Source organism: Drosophila yakuba, chromosome 3R (genome assembly GCF_016746365.2).
Source record: "Drosophila yakuba strain Tai18E2 chromosome 3R, Prin_Dyak_Tai18E2_2.1, whole genome shotgun sequence".
NCBI classification, from domain to species: domain Eukaryota; kingdom Metazoa; phylum Arthropoda; class Insecta; order Diptera; family Drosophilidae; genus Drosophila; species Drosophila yakuba.
The window spans coordinates 25,412,195-25,429,375 of record NC_052530.2 but is presented as its reverse complement, the minus strand read 5'-3'; the positions used below and the strand labels follow the sequence as shown (position 1 = coordinate 25,429,375).

General features: G+C 43.5%; 5 protein-coding genes across 6 annotated transcripts; 2 read left to right on the top strand and 3 right to left on the bottom strand.

Annotated features, from left to right (window-relative positions):
- Window positions 1-67: 67 nt before the first annotated feature.
- LOC6538313 (tyrosine-protein phosphatase non-receptor type 23) lies at window positions 68-3,650 on the bottom strand. 2 transcript variants are annotated; one of them, XM_002098804.4, is made up of 4 exons: window positions 3,359-3,650; window positions 1,239-1,423; window positions 907-1,183; window positions 68-846 (listed from the first exon to the last, which is right to left on the bottom strand). In XM_002098804.4, exons 1-4 carry the CDS (start codon window positions 3,365-3,367, stop codon window positions 211-213), a joined length of 1,107 nt encoding a protein of 368 aa, XP_002098840.1. In that variant the 5' UTR covers window positions 3,368-3,650; the 3' UTR covers window positions 68-210. The 2 variants fall into 2 exon arrangements, with proteins under 2 accessions (XP_002098840.1, XP_015048766.1); XM_015193280.3 differs by having other exon boundaries at window positions 68-837.
- A 3,058-nt stretch (window positions 3,651-6,708) lies between these two features.
- On the bottom strand, window positions 6,709-8,156 carry LOC6538312 (extensin-2). Its single transcript, XM_002098803.3, has 2 exons — window positions 7,996-8,156; window positions 6,709-7,624 (listed from the first exon to the last, which is right to left on the bottom strand). Exons 1-2 carry the CDS (start codon window positions 8,005-8,007, stop codon window positions 6,929-6,931), a joined length of 708 nt encoding a protein of 235 aa, XP_002098839.1. The 5' UTR covers window positions 8,008-8,156; the 3' UTR covers window positions 6,709-6,928.
- A 1,119-nt stretch (window positions 8,157-9,275) lies between these two features.
- LOC6538311 (circadian clock-controlled protein daywake) lies at window positions 9,276-11,184 on the top strand. The gene is made up of 4 exons (XM_002098802.3): window positions 9,276-10,184; window positions 10,259-10,505; window positions 10,560-10,693; window positions 10,750-11,184. The coding sequence occupies exons 1-4, from the start codon at window positions 10,100-10,102 to the stop codon at window positions 11,058-11,060; spliced, it is 777 nt and encodes a 258-aa protein (XP_002098838.1). The 5' UTR covers window positions 9,276-10,099; the 3' UTR covers window positions 11,061-11,184.
- Window positions 11,185-11,481: 297 nt separating this feature from the next.
- Window positions 11,482-12,822, top strand: LOC6538310 (protein takeout). Its single transcript, XM_002098801.4, has 4 exons — window positions 11,482-11,738; window positions 11,793-12,042; window positions 12,179-12,312; window positions 12,384-12,822. Exons 1-4 carry the CDS (start codon window positions 11,612-11,614, stop codon window positions 12,743-12,745), a joined length of 873 nt encoding a protein of 290 aa, XP_002098837.1. The 5' UTR covers window positions 11,482-11,611; the 3' UTR covers window positions 12,746-12,822.
- On the bottom strand, window positions 12,821-16,942 carry LOC6538309 (fibrillin-2). The gene is made up of 4 exons (XM_039376278.1): window positions 16,798-16,942; window positions 16,567-16,736; window positions 12,975-16,063; window positions 12,821-12,919 (listed from the first exon to the last, which is right to left on the bottom strand). The coding sequence occupies exons 1-4, from the start codon at window positions 16,897-16,899 to the stop codon at window positions 12,864-12,866; spliced, it is 3,417 nt and encodes a 1,138-aa protein (XP_039232212.1). The 5' UTR covers window positions 16,900-16,942; the 3' UTR covers window positions 12,821-12,863.
- Window positions 16,943-17,181: the final 239 nt, after the last annotated feature.

The following is a 17,181-nucleotide window of genomic DNA, read 5'->3' as shown; positions in this document are numbered from 1 at the left end:
CTAAAAGAAGGCTTTGATCTATATAATTTACTTATTCAATTAACGCAGTAAAATGTCTTCGAACACATTTAAATTTATTACAGGGAATTTTTATTATCGCTTAGAAAATCTGAGGACAGGGCACACCTGTGCGATTAGGACCTAGAAGCAAGGAATCTCTGGGTTATTCAGGAAGATGGGTACTGCAGTCGCCCACTACTAAAGTCTAGCTCAGTAGTAGCCGAAGGTGATGTCGTGCAGCGGCTGGGCGTTTCCCTGGGGCAGGGCGTAGTCCCGGGCTAGCTGATCCAGCAATCCCGAGCCACCTCCTCCACCACTACGAGCCTGTGGCCGCGGCTGTGGTTGGGGCTGGAAGCTCGGCTGCTGTTGGACAGGACGAGCGCTGGGTCCCTGGGATTGGCCGAAACCCACTGGTTCCAGCAGCGGACGTCCCCCGGAGGCGGGAGCCAGGAATCCCTGAGCCCGGGCACTGCTCGGAGCTGGTGAGGCGGGGGGCAGGGCGTAAACGGGCCGGGAAATGCGCACATTCGAGGGTCCTTCGCCGAAGCTCTGCGTTTGCGAGTAATCCGGTTCGGGGCGAGCAGGACGCTGCAGTGGTGAGTAGAGCACATCGGTGGTGCGCTGTGCGCCGGGCACCTGGAGTCTTGGCGGTGCCGGACCCACCGAAGGCTGGTGGTGCTGCTGTGGCAAATGTTGTGGTTGCGGCAGCGGTTGAGACTGTGGCTGTGGAGCTGGGGCATACTGGACCCGACGTGGTGGCTCCTCCTCCTCCTCGTATTGCACATACTGCGGCTGCGGCTGAGGCTGTGGGCGGGGTTGTGGGCGTGGCTGGGGACGCTGAACACGCTTAAAAAATGATCAGTTTTACCAAAATAATTATTCGATTAAGTGTGTCTTGCAACTTACATAGGGTTTCTGGGGACGCTGTGGTGCCGGCTCGTCGGCGTAGTCTGGTTCCTCCTTGAGAGTTTCATCCACCAGTGTGGGTGGTGCCACTGTAATGCCTTCTCCGGATGGCTGGAAGCCATACTTGTTGGCTCCGTACTCCACTACTCGCACTTTTCCGGTCTCGTCCACATATCCGTACTTGCCCTTCACCTCGCCAGTGGCCAACTTGGTCTCGATTTTGAAGGATCCATCGGCTCCCTCATAGCCATAGGTGTAGGAGCCATCTTCATTGTGCCTGATGGGTAACATTATATGTATTATATATGATATCAAAATGTGTTACTCGTTACTTGTTGATCTGCTTGAGGATTGCCACTGGATCAGCCCGTGGCGCTTCAGCTCGAGCAGGAGCGGCATTGGCCCTCAGCCGAATAGGAGCAGCCCTTGGTGTGTTCTCCTGGTAATCCTGGTAGTCCTGTGACCTCACCATACCCACACCTACTATGAGGCAGCCGACAAAGAGCAGGCGTTGCATCTGTAAGAAAAGTCAATTAAAACGTTGGTGATAGGATATAAATGGGCATAAGTCGGTGTCTAGTGAAATGACAACCGGTTAGTTAATTGCACCCTGTCTGCCAGAAGAGTTGAGTTTCCACCTCGCCCCTGGCCATCGAAACACCTTGACAGTGCATCAGAGTCTGAGTGCTGCCCAGAATGCCAGACGGCGACGATGTCTACAAAAGTCTTAAGTCAGACTTGAGACTGCCTTTCACTTTTCCGCCGGCCAATGACACCCTCAATGCCAAGCAGGAACCAATACCCCGGATTTGGTTACAAACACTCAAAGAAATAACTTCACTTTTCGGTCAGAAAGAAGCTAAGCCAAATCAACACGTATGACCATTTCGGGTTTTACTTAAAGAATGACCTTCTAGTTGATAGGCTAAAGAAATTAAACCAATTGAATACTGATGGTATTTTGTAAAGAAGAAAAAAATGTATGAAAACCCATCCTTTCATTTCCGCAGTGTAGTTGCATAAAGGCCGAGCCCAGTTGAAAGCCCAATCCCAATGACACGCGATATGGCCGCTCAGCTGGATGAGCTGGATGGGATTAATTGAATGGCCACCAGTGGCGTGGAGAAATGCTACCGGGATGAAAGATGCCAAAGAAGCATGGGGAATGCCAATTATCGTTGCCCAGCTATGTGACTCCCACACAGCGAACATATCGCAGCTGCAATTGGGTAATCCGGCAGCAAATTCAGGGAGAAGAAAACCCGAAAGAGGCAGGCACGCAAATTATGCATGGGAAACTGGGAAAAGTTCCCACACTTGCCGAAATGTGTTGCAAGTGTGCAACTGCGGCAAGCAAATGCCAAAGAAATTTGCGCGAAATTACTGAATAACTGAAAGACAAGCCCATGTCCATGTTTTGTACGTGTATGCATGCAATTCGTGGGAGCTTTCTGCATAAATCACAATATTCGCAATCAAATATTTAAATCAATTAAATCTAACACATTTCAAAACACTTATATTTCTTGTTAAGAAAAGATTAGCTCTTAAATCCCTGAAATGCGGAAAATGTTAGTCCTAGGTTTTATGGTTTAACGGGTTAGTATGCAGCCGAGCAAGCTTTGATAGTCAGAATCTATCTCCTGTTTTTTGGCTTTTACTCTTTTTGGCATTTTGAACTCTGGTTTTTGTTTGCCATTCCGCATGCCAAAACCTTTCACTAGCTAGGCTCCATGTGCCGCAGCCTTGGCGCGGACGGACAGGTGGACGGACAGGTAGTTAGATACAGGCAGCGATACAGATACAGATACTGGTACGGATAGAGATACATCCAGGCCACGACATGCTCGGGGGACCCAGTGCGCCGAAAACCGAACACAAACTGACCAAAAAGCTGACTGCCGCGTGTGAACTGAGCCAAAGTTAATATTTTCACGCTGGACCAAAGGGGGGAAAACTATGTGGCAGCGGTGAGCTTGTTAGTGCAACTTGTGCTGATTGAAGTTCCTGCAACTTTTTTTTTTCTCAAGAAGCTGCGTCGTTCATAAATTATGTCAAAATCCAGTTACCAAATTGGGTGCCAAGTGGATTGGATTGGATTGGTGGACTGGATATCGGGCACAAAGACCTGGCAAAATGTCGCTTGTAGCCAAGCTGAACAATTGCGATTGGGGCTGGGGGCTGGGGGCTGGGAGCTGGGAGCAAATTAACGGTTCGCTCGATTTGCATAGCAAATTATGCGATATTTGCACAACAGTCGCCGCAATGGCGATGACGTAAGCTTACAGATCAGTACCGCCCCCCTTTTTTATGTCTGGGGGTCCCAGACTCATATATGTACACCCTCCTTTTCGGCAGCCACGCATCTAGTGATTCTGTCGAACGACCTTTGATATTTACCACCACCCATCGACATACGTATTTACGAGTATATAACCGCCCACTCACATACCACTTTCATGTTGAACTGTTGAATTGTAGCCGCTGATTGGCTTTGTGGGGCCAGCTATTTCGAATCGATTAAACCCTGAATGCAATCGCAAAAGGCCTTCGCTGGCAACACCCAGCTGAATATCGAGCGGCGAAGACAACAAAGCACTTTCAATTTCAATTCCAATTCCAAATCCCCTAATGAACCGGGTGACTATCTCGGGCAAATCGGCCAATTCTTCGGACCGACTTCGGTGGAGATCGCGTGGAGTGTTAACTTGTGACCGACGGCAACTGAGCCGCCCAGGTTGTTGTATTTCGCTTTATATACCGATCGCGGAAAACCTTTTTCCCTCTCCCATAACGGACCAAACAGACCCCACATCCCGCACCACCGCAGCACCACTGCACCACCGAACCACACCAACGGCCGCAGCAACACAAAACTTCACCAACGAAAGGACGGAGAGCGGTCGCTGGTGGAAATGTTTCTCTGGAGAAAAAGATATGGAGATATACAGAGAGAAAGAGAAGCTGCAGAGCTTGATGAAGCTTGAGACAGCGAATTCGCGGGAGTTCTCTCAGTGCTTTGAAGAGCTTTTCCTCACCATTACCACAGGAATGGCCAAGAATGACCAGATATATAAGGTATATTAAATTTCATATGCAATACAAGTTTAATTCTCATTAAAAGCTTAAATGCCAAGGAATTCTATTCAGTTTACATCAAGCGGAAACTTCACCCCACGGCTTCAGCAAAATTCCATTTCACTTGCTTTGCCAGTTTCAAGATATTTGCTGACCCCACAACTTAACAAATTAGGTCACCCACTTGTATTCGTTAAGTTCCACAAAACAATTTAATAAATTTAACAAATTGCTTTCGAAATCGGGGTGGTGGCACTCTTAGCTCTAACTCCGACCTTCTGTGCGCCATGGCAACTACTTCCATTGAGATGTGGTCATCCACGATAATTAATCAAAACTGTGAGGCCCGTAAATTGTACAAAAATGTAGCAAAGTTGGTAGGCCGTGAGCGCTTTAAAACTTGTGTGCCTATAAATTGTATAAAATTATGTTTAAACTGTCCTAAATGACATACTCTACTCTACATACTAGAATACGTAAAATCCTAATAACTAAACATACAACAAGTTCGATAGACATATTCTAGTACATCAAAGCTTGAACACCAGTCAGCGAAGAAATATCTTAAGAATTTGTTACCATGTTATTCTCTGTGGTGCAACAGTGCGTATGCTTGACGTCAAGAATATTGTACCATGTCGGAATCACAACCAGATCCAGGCAGCGTGTCACTTTCAAGAGTGTTAGCTGCACTCCACTCCTTCGCCTGCACTTTTCTGCAGCCACTCGAAATGGCCTTGCGGGAGTCATTCTGTTGGAATTAATGACACACCACGAGCAGCACTCCGTTATTGCTGAACAACCAACCACATGGACCAGGCACCAGAAATGCAGCCCGCTGCGGAATGGCGGATAGTTCAGCTAAAAACTGGTCGGCCACTGCACCACATTGCCTCAGATCAGGAAACCATCAACGATTGTCTGCCCCCCAGTTGCTCCCCTTCTGTATGCTGATATCTCCTTCAAGTGCCGCCCATGACGCAGGGCGATTTCCAGTATTCATGTGCGTGCGATTGTTATTTCGCTTGTCAGTCGCCTTTTTTCTCTTATTTTTATTTCGCTGAATACATCACTTTAAAGACTAGTTTCTGTCCGGCTTTTGTCTGTGGGCAGCGGTCTGGGGGGCAAATGGGCGTGCACCTGAACTTGCGGACATGCGTAGACGCACTGGCACGATCAAGGTCGAAAGAGTACGCTTAAAAAAAATCGGAGTATAACCACAAACTTGGGGTAATATTTTAGGGAATCGGTGCTAGGACTTTGAAGGAACATAATTTCATTTTAGAAATAGTTTCGCAATGGAACTTCAGATACTTCTTTAAGTATGCTTTAAGCAATCTTGGCATTTCATGCATTTTAGTTATATTTATCTAACAAATGTACATTTTCCCTTGATTGAGAGCTATTGAATACAATTGAATGCAGTGCAAAAGGAATAGATTCTTAATGCTGAACTCGACTCTTGCCAGCATCTTTGCCCACGCAATTTTGAATGGGAACCATAACAATCCCATACCTACGGATTTTTGCCACCTCAGAAAATACTGATGCAAAAAGTGGTGTAAGTGCAGCAGCTGTTCGCAAGTCACCCATAGCAAAGCAGACAGTTTTGCAGGAAATTCTTGAGTCATGCCAACGCCCCAGCAGCGGCAGACCAGTTTCGCTATTTTGCTCTGCGGAATTATATAAATGCTGAAAATATACAAATAATTCCAAGCCCGTAATGTGTGTTTGTGCACTGCTTTTTAAGAGGTGCAGTCTGGACTTGATTCTCCGTTTGTGCCGCCAGCAAAACGCTTCGAATTTTTGACTTGGCCAACTGGCACAGTGGAAAGGAAATTGAATAACTTGAATAACTATAAGTAGTAGATTTAAGGGTAAACAGGGAATAGCTCTTAGGTTCAGCTCAATAGATCAGTTATTAACAGTTTTGCTGTATTTCTGTAAGCATATATGAAAATGGTTAATCATCAGTTTTAATAAAATGAGAAACCTTCGAAACATTTAATTCAAATTCAATTAAATTACCTAATTAATAGCCCATTAAAGCTAACGAACAGATAAGTACCACGCTGATTTAAGCTCTTTGTTTGCCTATTGATCCGAGGGTGACTTCCAATTATCCAACAAGTCTTAAAGCACGGCTTCCACTACCTGCAGTCCACACACCCAAAAGACAAAGGCAGTGGTACCACCACCCAGCACAAAGTACATAGACCATAGACCATAGACGATAGACCATAGACCATGCTTATGGCCAATAGCTTATGGCCAACTGGTCGAACGTTGGTGGCAGTGCATTTGAAAGTGGTTTGGGGCCAGCACATTGCATAAGTGCACCAAATTCCAGTCAACAGCAAATCTACTTTGGTTTTCTATCCGAGTTGGCCACAATGCTTGCCTTTTTTTTGTTTTTGGTTTGGCTCGATCATTCTGTGTTGACGTAATGGCCTAACGATTATTGGCCACTTGCTGGGCTCTTTGTCTTTATTTCAATCGGCTGAATTTTGCTACGATTTCTGCCATGGGGCGGCTTAATTGAAGCGGAACCTGGTAGTTGGCTAAATTGAATGCCGAAGCAGATACTTCAAATTCTTCTCGGCACTGAGAACAATTAGGGAGCAGGAAATAACAGCGAAAAAGGTACAGTAAATTAATGGCATTCTCATTATAAAATTAAACACTATATAATGCCTCTGATTTTTACAGCAATTACCAATCAAATTTTGTTTCTCTGTAAACGCTTCAGGTCTCGAAACTCGATTTATTACACACATTCAAGAACATATACAAACAGTTACAGTAATAGATATATGTGGGGTGTGCGGAGTGACTGATTTATTTGGCAGTAACAAGTTGACATTGTCCTCGGACACTTCAGTCCCTGACTCTCTGGCCCAACTCAAAGGTGATCCCCCCAATCCAAAGCTCCTCCTCCTACTTCCTACTTCCGGCCCGTATAGTCGATGCTATAGGAACCGGTGTAGAGGTTTAGGTTTCGCAGAGAGGGATGATGTTGCTCCGGCAACCCTCTGTATGGCTGTTGCTGCTGGGGATTATAGTAGTTCTGTGCCGGGGGCTGGTAGTAGCGGGGCTGCGGAGCCGGGGGATTGTAGTACTGGGGTGTGGGATTGTAGTAGGGCGCTTGGGGGGCGGGTTGCCGAGGGGGCGGGGCGTACGCCTGCTGCTGGCCGCGTCCAAAATCGTTTAGACTGAATTTACTGGCCGGTGATAGGGGGCGATTGAACTTCTGGTCCTTGTAGTACACGGCGGGGTCCTCGCGATACTGACCATCGTCCAGTTCGTTGGGTCCCAATGGATAGGGATTGCTATTGGTGAGCGTGGGTGGTGGCACATTGATGTGGCTGCCAGCGGGCTCAAAGCCACGCTTACTGGCTCCATACTCGATTTCCCGCACTTTGCCCTGGTCATCCACATAGCCGTACTTTCCGTAGACCTCCCCATTCGCGTATTTGGTCTCGATCTTGAAGCTCTTATCGGCCGCTTCGTATCCATATGTGTAGGATCCATCGTCGTTGTGCTTGTCGATCTGCTTGAGAATGGGCACCGGTGTGGTGTAGTCCTGATGTTGCGCATACGCACTGTGGCCCGCCAAAAGCAGAAGCCCAACACTCAAGGTCTGAAATTGAAATACAATGAGGTTAACAGTGACTCAAATCATTTGCATCATAAAATCAGTATGTTGGTCACACCCATATGTGAAAACAGCAATTACACATGAACTTTTGGCTTTATTGCCTTACTTTGGGCTAAATACCTTAATTAGCTGCTCTGATTATCAGTGCACAAACATTCACTCAAGGACATGGCTGAGTAATAAACCCGCAATTAAGTTACTTTTTATCATAGACACTGATCAGATCAAACCGGTTGGCTAAATTGCATTCTAAAAATTCACTGCGCAAATTCTGAAAAACTCCTTTTTGCATACCGATATTAATATCGAGTTTTTTGGGATGTAGCACTATCAACCACCTGGCTGCATCTTACCAATTTCAACATATCGCCAAGCTTAGAACCAATAGTCAATGTCGAACCGTTTTCACCAATCTCCCAAATTAAGTAATGCACTGCGAAAATGGAAAATATGCTCTGCACTTGCACACGAGACTCTGCGAATCGAAACGACAAACTCAAAAGAAAATCAGGGCGTGCAACGCTTTTTATACCGCAGTCAACATTTTGCCAAAGCGGGCCAAGAGGGGAAAAAAGCCATGGCAGAAACTAAAGCTTCAAGCCGAAGTCTCTGGATCTGGCGATCAGCTGCGATCAGAAACCGAAACCAAAAACGAATACATATACCGAGACCCGAACTCCCGATACGATCCGAGAACCGATTCGACTTGGCTTGGAATGCAGCATAGAAATCGAAAGCGGTCGGCAGCCAGCTGGACGTAAGTACATGAGCGGTATACCCACTCACTCACCTCTACAGGTAATTCAGCAATTTCCAATCAGGTTGTTAACGTCGTCTACTCGAATTCTTGGCCAGCAATTTATGCTTCCAGGCCGCCACACTCACGCATACGCAATGAGATCAGAGCAGCAGCAGTGATGAGAACTAGGTACACTGGGTACACTTATTCCACATCTTACTATATATAACTACATTCAAGTCATAATTACCTTTGCCATCGCTGAAAACAACAATCCAGAAAAGAATTAAATGCCAGTACTGAGAGGTGCGGAAGTGTTGCACTTGCTAAGCATTCCAATTATGCAAGTCAATTCCCCCTCACCCGCTAATCGATTGCAAATACCTGGCCAAACACCTTGCTCCCAGTGAAGTGCACTGGCCGAAAGCAATCTGCAACCACAACAAGCAATTTGACAGCGGATTTAGCCATTACTCCTAGGCTGTCAAAACTCACACTTGGCGCAAGGAAAAGAAAGCAATTCAAAAACTTATATGCTGGTATACTGACCTAGTCAATGCTCTGGCTAAGAAAACTGGTTGCTGTCATTACGTCATAGAAAACGCAGAAAAAATTCGATGATTTCGCTAGATCTATGTAGATTTATAGAATTTAAATTAGTTTAAACGATGTTTTCTTCTTATTTCACAAGCAACCGGTAACTTAGCATCCAATTGATATAAGATATATAGCCAAAGTCCCCAGACAACATTCAAAACAAACACAGTTGTCAACCTACATTATAGTACTGACGTTATTCAAACCTTTCGGGGATTTTCGTTCATCCAGCTAAAATCACATTCTACACTGTGCAAAACAAGCCAGACAGCAATGCATCAAATAAATTATGTCTGTCCCCTTTTAGATTGGCAGATTTGCATGTCTCACTGTGGCAAATAATAAAAAACATATATGCATATAAGGTAAAATTCTCATGATACATAATTCATAATTCGTTATTTTCTGTGTAGATACTTATGCCAAAACCACAAGTTCGTTAACCCAAGAACCGCAGACCTTGGTCATGGTTGCATGCAGATAAATACATTCGCTTGGCTTCTTTTCCTCACTTGAGTATGCATCTATGCAAAGGTGGCTTACTAGAATTTCGTCTATAATTTATAAGAATATATTTTTCTCAAGGGAGATCTACAAAACCACATAAATCCGTAAGCATTACCGTCGTCATACTAAGCCGTCGCTTTTTAATGGTCTTGTAGAACCAGTTCGCCATCAGCGAAAGTGGGATAATTACCGCCTAGAATATATGGCTAAGTATCTAGATACATATATATTATGGCCGTAGTATGGAACTGCTGCCTCTTACAACTGGAAGTGGAGTCGCCGCCGAGCCAAAGGCTAAGTAATACGGTCGAAATTAATGCATTTTCGGGCTAGGGTATCGCATCAGATGACTTGAATGATTTAGGCACCCTGTAAGACCACAACAAGTCTAATGCGGCCAAACTCGTTTACTTACTAATTGTACCGAAAACAGAGTAGGAATAAATAAACTAAATAAATATAAAACAGCAAAACAAAGAAATGATTTTAAAAGTTATACATTCGAGCGTTCCATTTCGAATAAAATTACCGGAGACCAGACAGAATCGTCATTTCAATCAGAGCATTCAAAGAAAACGGTTCTAGTCATCACATTTTGGAATTAAATCATCAAGATGCTTATCAAAGTTGCCAAGTTCCTGAGCATTGTAGCCGTGCTCCTTTCTGCAGTTGAAGGAGCAAAATATCTGGCAGAGAAACGTAATGAACGTTCTACGAATAATTTATTAAAAAAGTGCCAAAGTTAATTATATTCTTAAATATATTACTTTTAGCCGACTTTCTAACACCTTGTGCTGTGGGCGATGCCAACTTCAATGTCTGTCTGACCAAGAACTTCCAGAGTTTCTTCCGTCAGTGGAAGGATGGAATTCCCGGCTACAATGCCGTGGGATCCTTCGATCCACTCTACATCAAGAGGGTGAAATTTGCCCAGGATGCCAGCAGGCAAATAGCCATTAATGCCGATCTGAAGGAAGTCCATGTAGCAGGTGCTGGACAAGCGTTAGTCAAAGAATCCAGGTAAGCTTTTAAAATATTGTGACGAAATCGGGGTTGACCATAAAAAATTCTTAGCTGGGATCCAAATCACTATGTAGCCAAGGCTTTGATCTCCGTTCCCAAGCTGCGTTTCAATTTCGATTACAAAGTCAAAGGACATGTGGTAGCCCTGAATCTCAATGGTCATGGAAAGGGTTACTTTGAAGCTGGTAAGAAAATATCTACAATTTATGAGAAGTACTATCTAAAAAGCGGGTTTCTTCAGAAAATGCTCTGTTATTCTTGGAAATGGCTGTCAAGCCGCTGGCCACAGCAGAAGGATATTTTGCTGATGTGCAAAGTGTAAAGGTAAATTTCCGCGAGATCAAGCAATTCCGCATCAAACTGGAAAATCTCTTTGGCGGCAACAAGGATCTGGAGGACACCGCACACACTTTGTTCAACGAAAACTGGCGCGACTTCTATGAGGTCCTGCGTCCCGCTGTGGAGCAAACCGTTGGCGGAGTGCTCCTGGACCGGTTCAAGAAGACTTTTGCCTATGTACCAGCTACCTATTTGATTAAGGACTTCCATTAAAAGCTACCCAGAGAAAAAGTAGCTCATAGTCGCGTACTTTCAATGTTATATTTTTGGGTTCTTGTGATCTACCTTTAAATATTAAATAAGGAGTAAGAATGTGTTGGAGTTTATAACAAATGTATTTTTGATTGTTTTTTATTGACAAAATAATATAATAAAATAATATAACAAAATATTTTTATTACATTACCAATAAGAATGCATTACCTGAATTTAAGTTACTTTTCTCACTGTATATTCGCTTTTAAGTCAGGAAATAGGTGAATTAAAATGTTATTAAATTAAGCAAAATGAGTTGCTCTTGGCCCCGGCATCGTTAGGTTGCTGTAAGTCGTTACCATATATGAGAACCCGAATCTCGGATCTTGGCAGTTGAGAATAAAACGCCGGATCGCAGCAAGTAGCCGGCTAGTCGGTTTCAAAGCGTGACACCGTTTGATGTGACTGAGCAGCGGCTGCCTCAGTCTCAGATACAGATACAGACACTATTCCCTGAGCTACTTAGATACTTAACTACTTAATTATTAAAAACTTGCTAGTACGGCAGCATGAGCGGCACGCGCTACGGCCGCACTTTGCTCGGCATTTGGAGTGTATTAATGGCCATTTTGTGTCTAAATGAAATCACCATGGATAGATCGCTGGTTTCAGCTGTTGCCTACTATTCCGAAAAGCGTAAGTATATGTCCTTAGAGTCGCAGTTCCTTTCAATGTAAACCGATCGCCCAGCTGCCTTTCTGCCATCATGTCGGATTTACGAACCGGGCTTTACCAAGTGCTCTACGAATACCATCCAGAAGCTTCTCGATCAGTTGAACATTGGAATACCAGAGGTGCTCGAGCGGTTCGGTCCCTTCGATCCCATGAGAGTAATGGATATAGTCTTCAAGCAGGATAACAACGAGGTGGCCACCATCAGAGCCAATCTGACTGAGCTGGTGGTCAAGGGCTTCGCCAACACAAAGGTCAAGGAGAGTCGGTAGGTACAAAGAATATGATAACCATACAGACAGTTTAATTTAATATTTATTTATTGTTGCTGTTCGAAAGCATAAAGTTCAGAACAAATATCTTAATAACTTAACTGAAACTGCATAACATTTTTTTAACAAAAGTGTGAGCAAGAAAGACTTTGGCTGGCAGACCAAAATATTTCTACCGAAAATGAGGCTGGATGGAAAGTATGAGATGGCCGGACGAATACTCCTTATACCGCTGAGTGGCTCTGGCAAAATATTTATCGAAATCGGTAATTAAATTATGATATTTATATAAGAGTATGGGTGCAAATGCGCAGCTTACACTTTAAAATTCCCGCAGATGATTTGGACATCTTGCTACTATCAAAGATACGTCTGTATGAAAAGGGTGGCTTCACTTTTGACAACGTGACCTCCGTGCGGGTTCAACTAAATCTGACCAAGGTGCGCACATATTTGGACAATTTGTTCAACGGGCGTAGCAAGGAGGTGGAGCGCAGTACCAATCAGTTTTTTAATGAAAACTGGCGCGATTTCTATGAGGCCCTTAAACCACTCATCGTTGAGACGGTGGAGAATATCCTTTATGACGTAATGTCTACGGTATTCCATCTAATACCAGCCAACTTTTTCATTGAGGACATACCAACGCCAGAGCAACTTTATGGTTCAAAGGAGGCGCTTGGTAAAAAGAATAGTTGAGTTAAATGAATTATTGTTCACTCGTAGTAAGCCATCTGTAAACTTGTTAAATTGTGTAATAAAAAATTAAAAACGTAGACATATATTCTTTATTTTATTAATGGCGTGCCGTTGAAGCTTATGCTCTAATAATATCAACCTTTTTGGGAGAAAAATATACACCGAACTCCCTCTCTGTAAACAAGAAAAATCATTAAGCTTTTCAAAAACTGCTTAAATTATAGCTTACCGTTCTTGTCCACGTGATAAGAGCGTTTTTTAAAGATATACATCATCACCACTGCGGTTATTATAGCCAACATCAAAGCCATGCCAGCAATCGTTATAAATGACCACTTCAATTGTCTTAAATTCTTTTCCTGGCGTGTTAATGAACCAAATGAATCCACAGATTGGCAAGAATATCCATCTTTCGGACTCTCCCCATCCCAGCAAACACAAGATCCCGGAGATTCACAGAATCCATTGATGCACTCGGGCTCGCAAATCGGAAGACAAAATTGCCCGTTGCTGTCTTCAAGCAGTTTATAATATTCACCACAAGTACATGTTCCTTCAATGCAGGTTCCATTTTGGCAGGTCTGATCACAATCTACAACGCTGAGTACATTTTTCTCAAGTCCACAACTTCTATATTCTGCCAGGTATAAAAATCCGACATTACACTTGCAAACATTTGGAGATACGCAATGCCCGTTGTCACACCCATCCTTACAAATAGGTGCACAACTATTTTCAGTTTCCTTGCTGTATCCTTCATAGCAAGAACACTCCTCTGGGGCAACACAGAATCCGTTCTCACATTCTGTTGAGCAGATTGGTGAACAACTGTTATTCGTTTCCATCCTGTATCCTTCATTACAGGAACACTGTTCTGGAGCAGCGCAGAATCCGTTCTCACATTCTTTTGAGCAGATTGGTGAACAACTGTTATTCGTTTCCATCCTGTATCCTTTGTTACAGGAACACTCTTCTGGAGCAGCGCAGAATCCGTTCTCACATTCTTTAAAGCAGATCGGTGAACAACTGTTATTCGTTTCCATCCTGTATCCTTTGTTACAGGAACACTGTTCTGGAGCAGCGCAGAATCCGTTCTCACATCCTTTTGAACAGATTGGTACACAACTATTATCTGTGTTCTTGCTGTATCCTTCGTTACAAGAACACGTTTCTGGGGCAACACAGTCTCCGTTCTTGCAACCACCTGAGCAAACTGGTACACACTTGTTTTCACTGTCCATTTCATACCCCTCATTACAGGAACACTGTTCTGGAGCAACGCAGAATCCGTTCTCACATCCTTTTGAGCAGATTGGTGAACAACTGTTATTCGTGTCGATCCTGTATCCTTTATTACAAGAACACGTTTCTGGGGCAGAACAGTATCCGTTCCCACATTCTATTGAGCAGATTGGTGAACAACTTTTATTCGTTTCCATCCTGTATCCTTTGTTACAGGAACACTCTTCTGGAGCAGCGCAGAATCCGTTCTCACATTCTTTAGAGCAGATCGGTGAACAACTGTTATTCGTTTCCATCCTGTATCCTTTGTTACAGGAACACTCTTCTGGAGCAGAACAGAATCCGTTCTCACATTCTTGTGAGCAGATTGGTGTACAACTATTATCTGTTTCCATCCTGTATCCTTTATTACAGGAACACTGTTCTGGAGCAGCGCAGAATCCGTTCTCACATTCTTGTGAGCAGATTGGTGTACAACTATTATCTGTTTCCATCCTGTATCCTTTATTACAGGAACACTGTTCTGGAGCAGCGCAGAATCCGTTCTCACATTCTTTTGAGCAGATTGGTGAACAACTGTTATTCGTTTCCATCCTGTATCCTTTGTTACAGGAACACTCTTCTGGAGCAGCGCAGAATCCGTTCTCACATTCTTTAGAGCAGATCGGTGAACAACTGTTATTCGTTTCCATCCTGTATCCTTTGTTACAGGAACACTCTTCTGGAGCAGCGCAGAATCCGTTCTCACATTCTTTTGAGCAGATTGGTGAACAACTGTTATTCGTTTCCATCCTGTATCCTTTGTTACAGGAACACTCTTCTGGAGCAGAACAGAATCCGTTCTCACATTCTTTTGAGCAGATTGGTGAACAACTGTTATTCGTTTCCATCTTGTATCCTTTGTTACAGGAACACTCTTCTGGAGCAGCGCAGAATCCGTTCTCACATTCTTTTGAGCAGATTGGTGAACAACTGTTATTCGTTTCCATCTTGTATCCTTTGTTACAGGAACACTGTTCTGGAGCAGCGCAAAATCCGTTCTCACATTCTTTAGAGCAGATCGGTGAACAACTGTTATTCGTTTCCATCCTGTATCCTTTGTTACAGGAACACTCTTCTGGAGCAGAACAGAATCCGTTCTCACATTCTTTTGAGCAGATTGGTGAACAACTGTTATTCGTTTCCATCCTGTATCCTTTATTACAGGAACACTGTTCTGGAGCAGAACAGAATCCGTTCTCACATTCTTTTGAGCAGAATGGTGAACAACTATTATCTGTGCTCTTGCTGTATCCTTCATTACAAGAACACTTTTCTGGAGCATCGCAGAATCCGTTCTTGCATCCACCTGAGCAAACTGGTACACACTTGCTTTCACTATTCATTTCATACCCCTCATTGCAGGAACACCTTTCAGGAGAAGCACAGAATCCGTTCTCACATCTATCCTTGCAATCTGGAGTGCAGACACCTTCCCGCTTTGTGTATCCAGCGTTGCATGAGCACTCATTGGGAGCCACGCAATCTCCGTTCTTGCAGCCACCGGGACAAACGGCCAGGCAAACATTTTGCCCGATTTTCGTATACCCCGGCAGACATTGACATACGTCCGGTGCCGTGCAGTTTCCATTAACGCATCCGTCTTCGCAGATTGGCACGCAGTTGCCATCGATGTGCATTCTGTAGAATTTGTTACACTCACATTTGTCGGGAGCCCGGCAAACCCCGTTGCTGCAGCCATTTTTGCAGACCGGCTGACATCCAAATGATTTGGAATTCGGCTTGGCAATGAAACCTGGATTGCACTCGCATCGATTGGGAGCCGCACAGAAGCCGTTGGCTGCCATGCAGTTATCCTTGCATGTTGGCATACACACCTGGGTGGTTGCATTCAGCTTGTATCCTTGGTTGCACCTACAATTGTTCGGCGTTATGCAAGTTCCATTTGGACAACCACTGTCACACTGGGGCACGCAGTTGTTTGTCTTTTTGTCCAACAGGTGGCGGTCGGAACAGACACAGCGGTTAGGAGATTGACAGGTTCCTCGACTGCAGCCCTTGCAAAAGGGAATACATCTGAACGAAATCAAAAAGAACAAATTTTAGAAACCTATTTTTTAAGAACTTTTTGAATTTTTTATCCCAGCGAAATTTGTGTATTTCCAATGTCACTGTCGTGCCTTTTATGACGGCTTAATCAACATTCTTTTTCTTCTTGTTTGGAGATTTTTTTTGTTTTTTAAAATAGCCATTATCATGCATTATTTTTTAGCACACAAATTAATGTAAGGAAGTGCATAAAGCTGGCGATAGGAATTTTTTCAAAAACTTGGAATTTCCATATATGCACCTTATCTTTAAAGACTGTTAGACTGCATACATACAAAAATACTTTTTAGTTCTAGGTCAAGTCCCTTTATACGGGATTGAAGATATGTATATATAAATAAGCTAAATAAACAGAGGAAACGCAACCTTCTGATAAATTTGTTTTAACTAATACATAACTGTTTTGATTAAATAGGTTAAATGGTTACCCGTCTTTCTTTGGGCTTCGTAAAGTCCATGGATCGACCTACCTGTTAGATGGATCGTTATTAAAGTTGACATATCCTTTCCGGCAGGAACAGACATTTGGTTTCGTGCAGGAACCACTTCCGCAGTCTCGCACTTTGCATTGTGGAACGCATCTGAGTGCAGCGCTAATTACTTTCCTATATCCCTTACAGCAAACTTTATTTTTGACAATCTAAACACGTTTTAAAAACATTTTAAAGAATAAATTGTAGTGCTTTTGATAGAACTCCTACCGTGGTAATGTTATTAAAACGCCTTCTACTCTTAACCTCACAGATCTGAGCCGCAACGAGTCCGAAGAGTAGGGAATATATAACTATTTTACAAATCCACATGGTCGCTTTGTAAAATTCAACCGATGCTGATGCCTTTCAAAATAGTACTGAAGAGGCCTGCGCAAATTATTTTGCAAAATTCCCTTAAAGCAAAACTCAGCCAGCTCTTATCACGAAACTTAGTATTCAGTCCAGTTCTCAAACTTAAAGAAACGCTTATCGCAATTAATTCTATGTTCCTTTACATGAAGACTTGGAGATTAACTCATCAGTCAGCCAAAGAGCAACAAACAATGGAACATTTGAAGGTCTTTCATAAAATGCTATAAAATTCGTTACTCT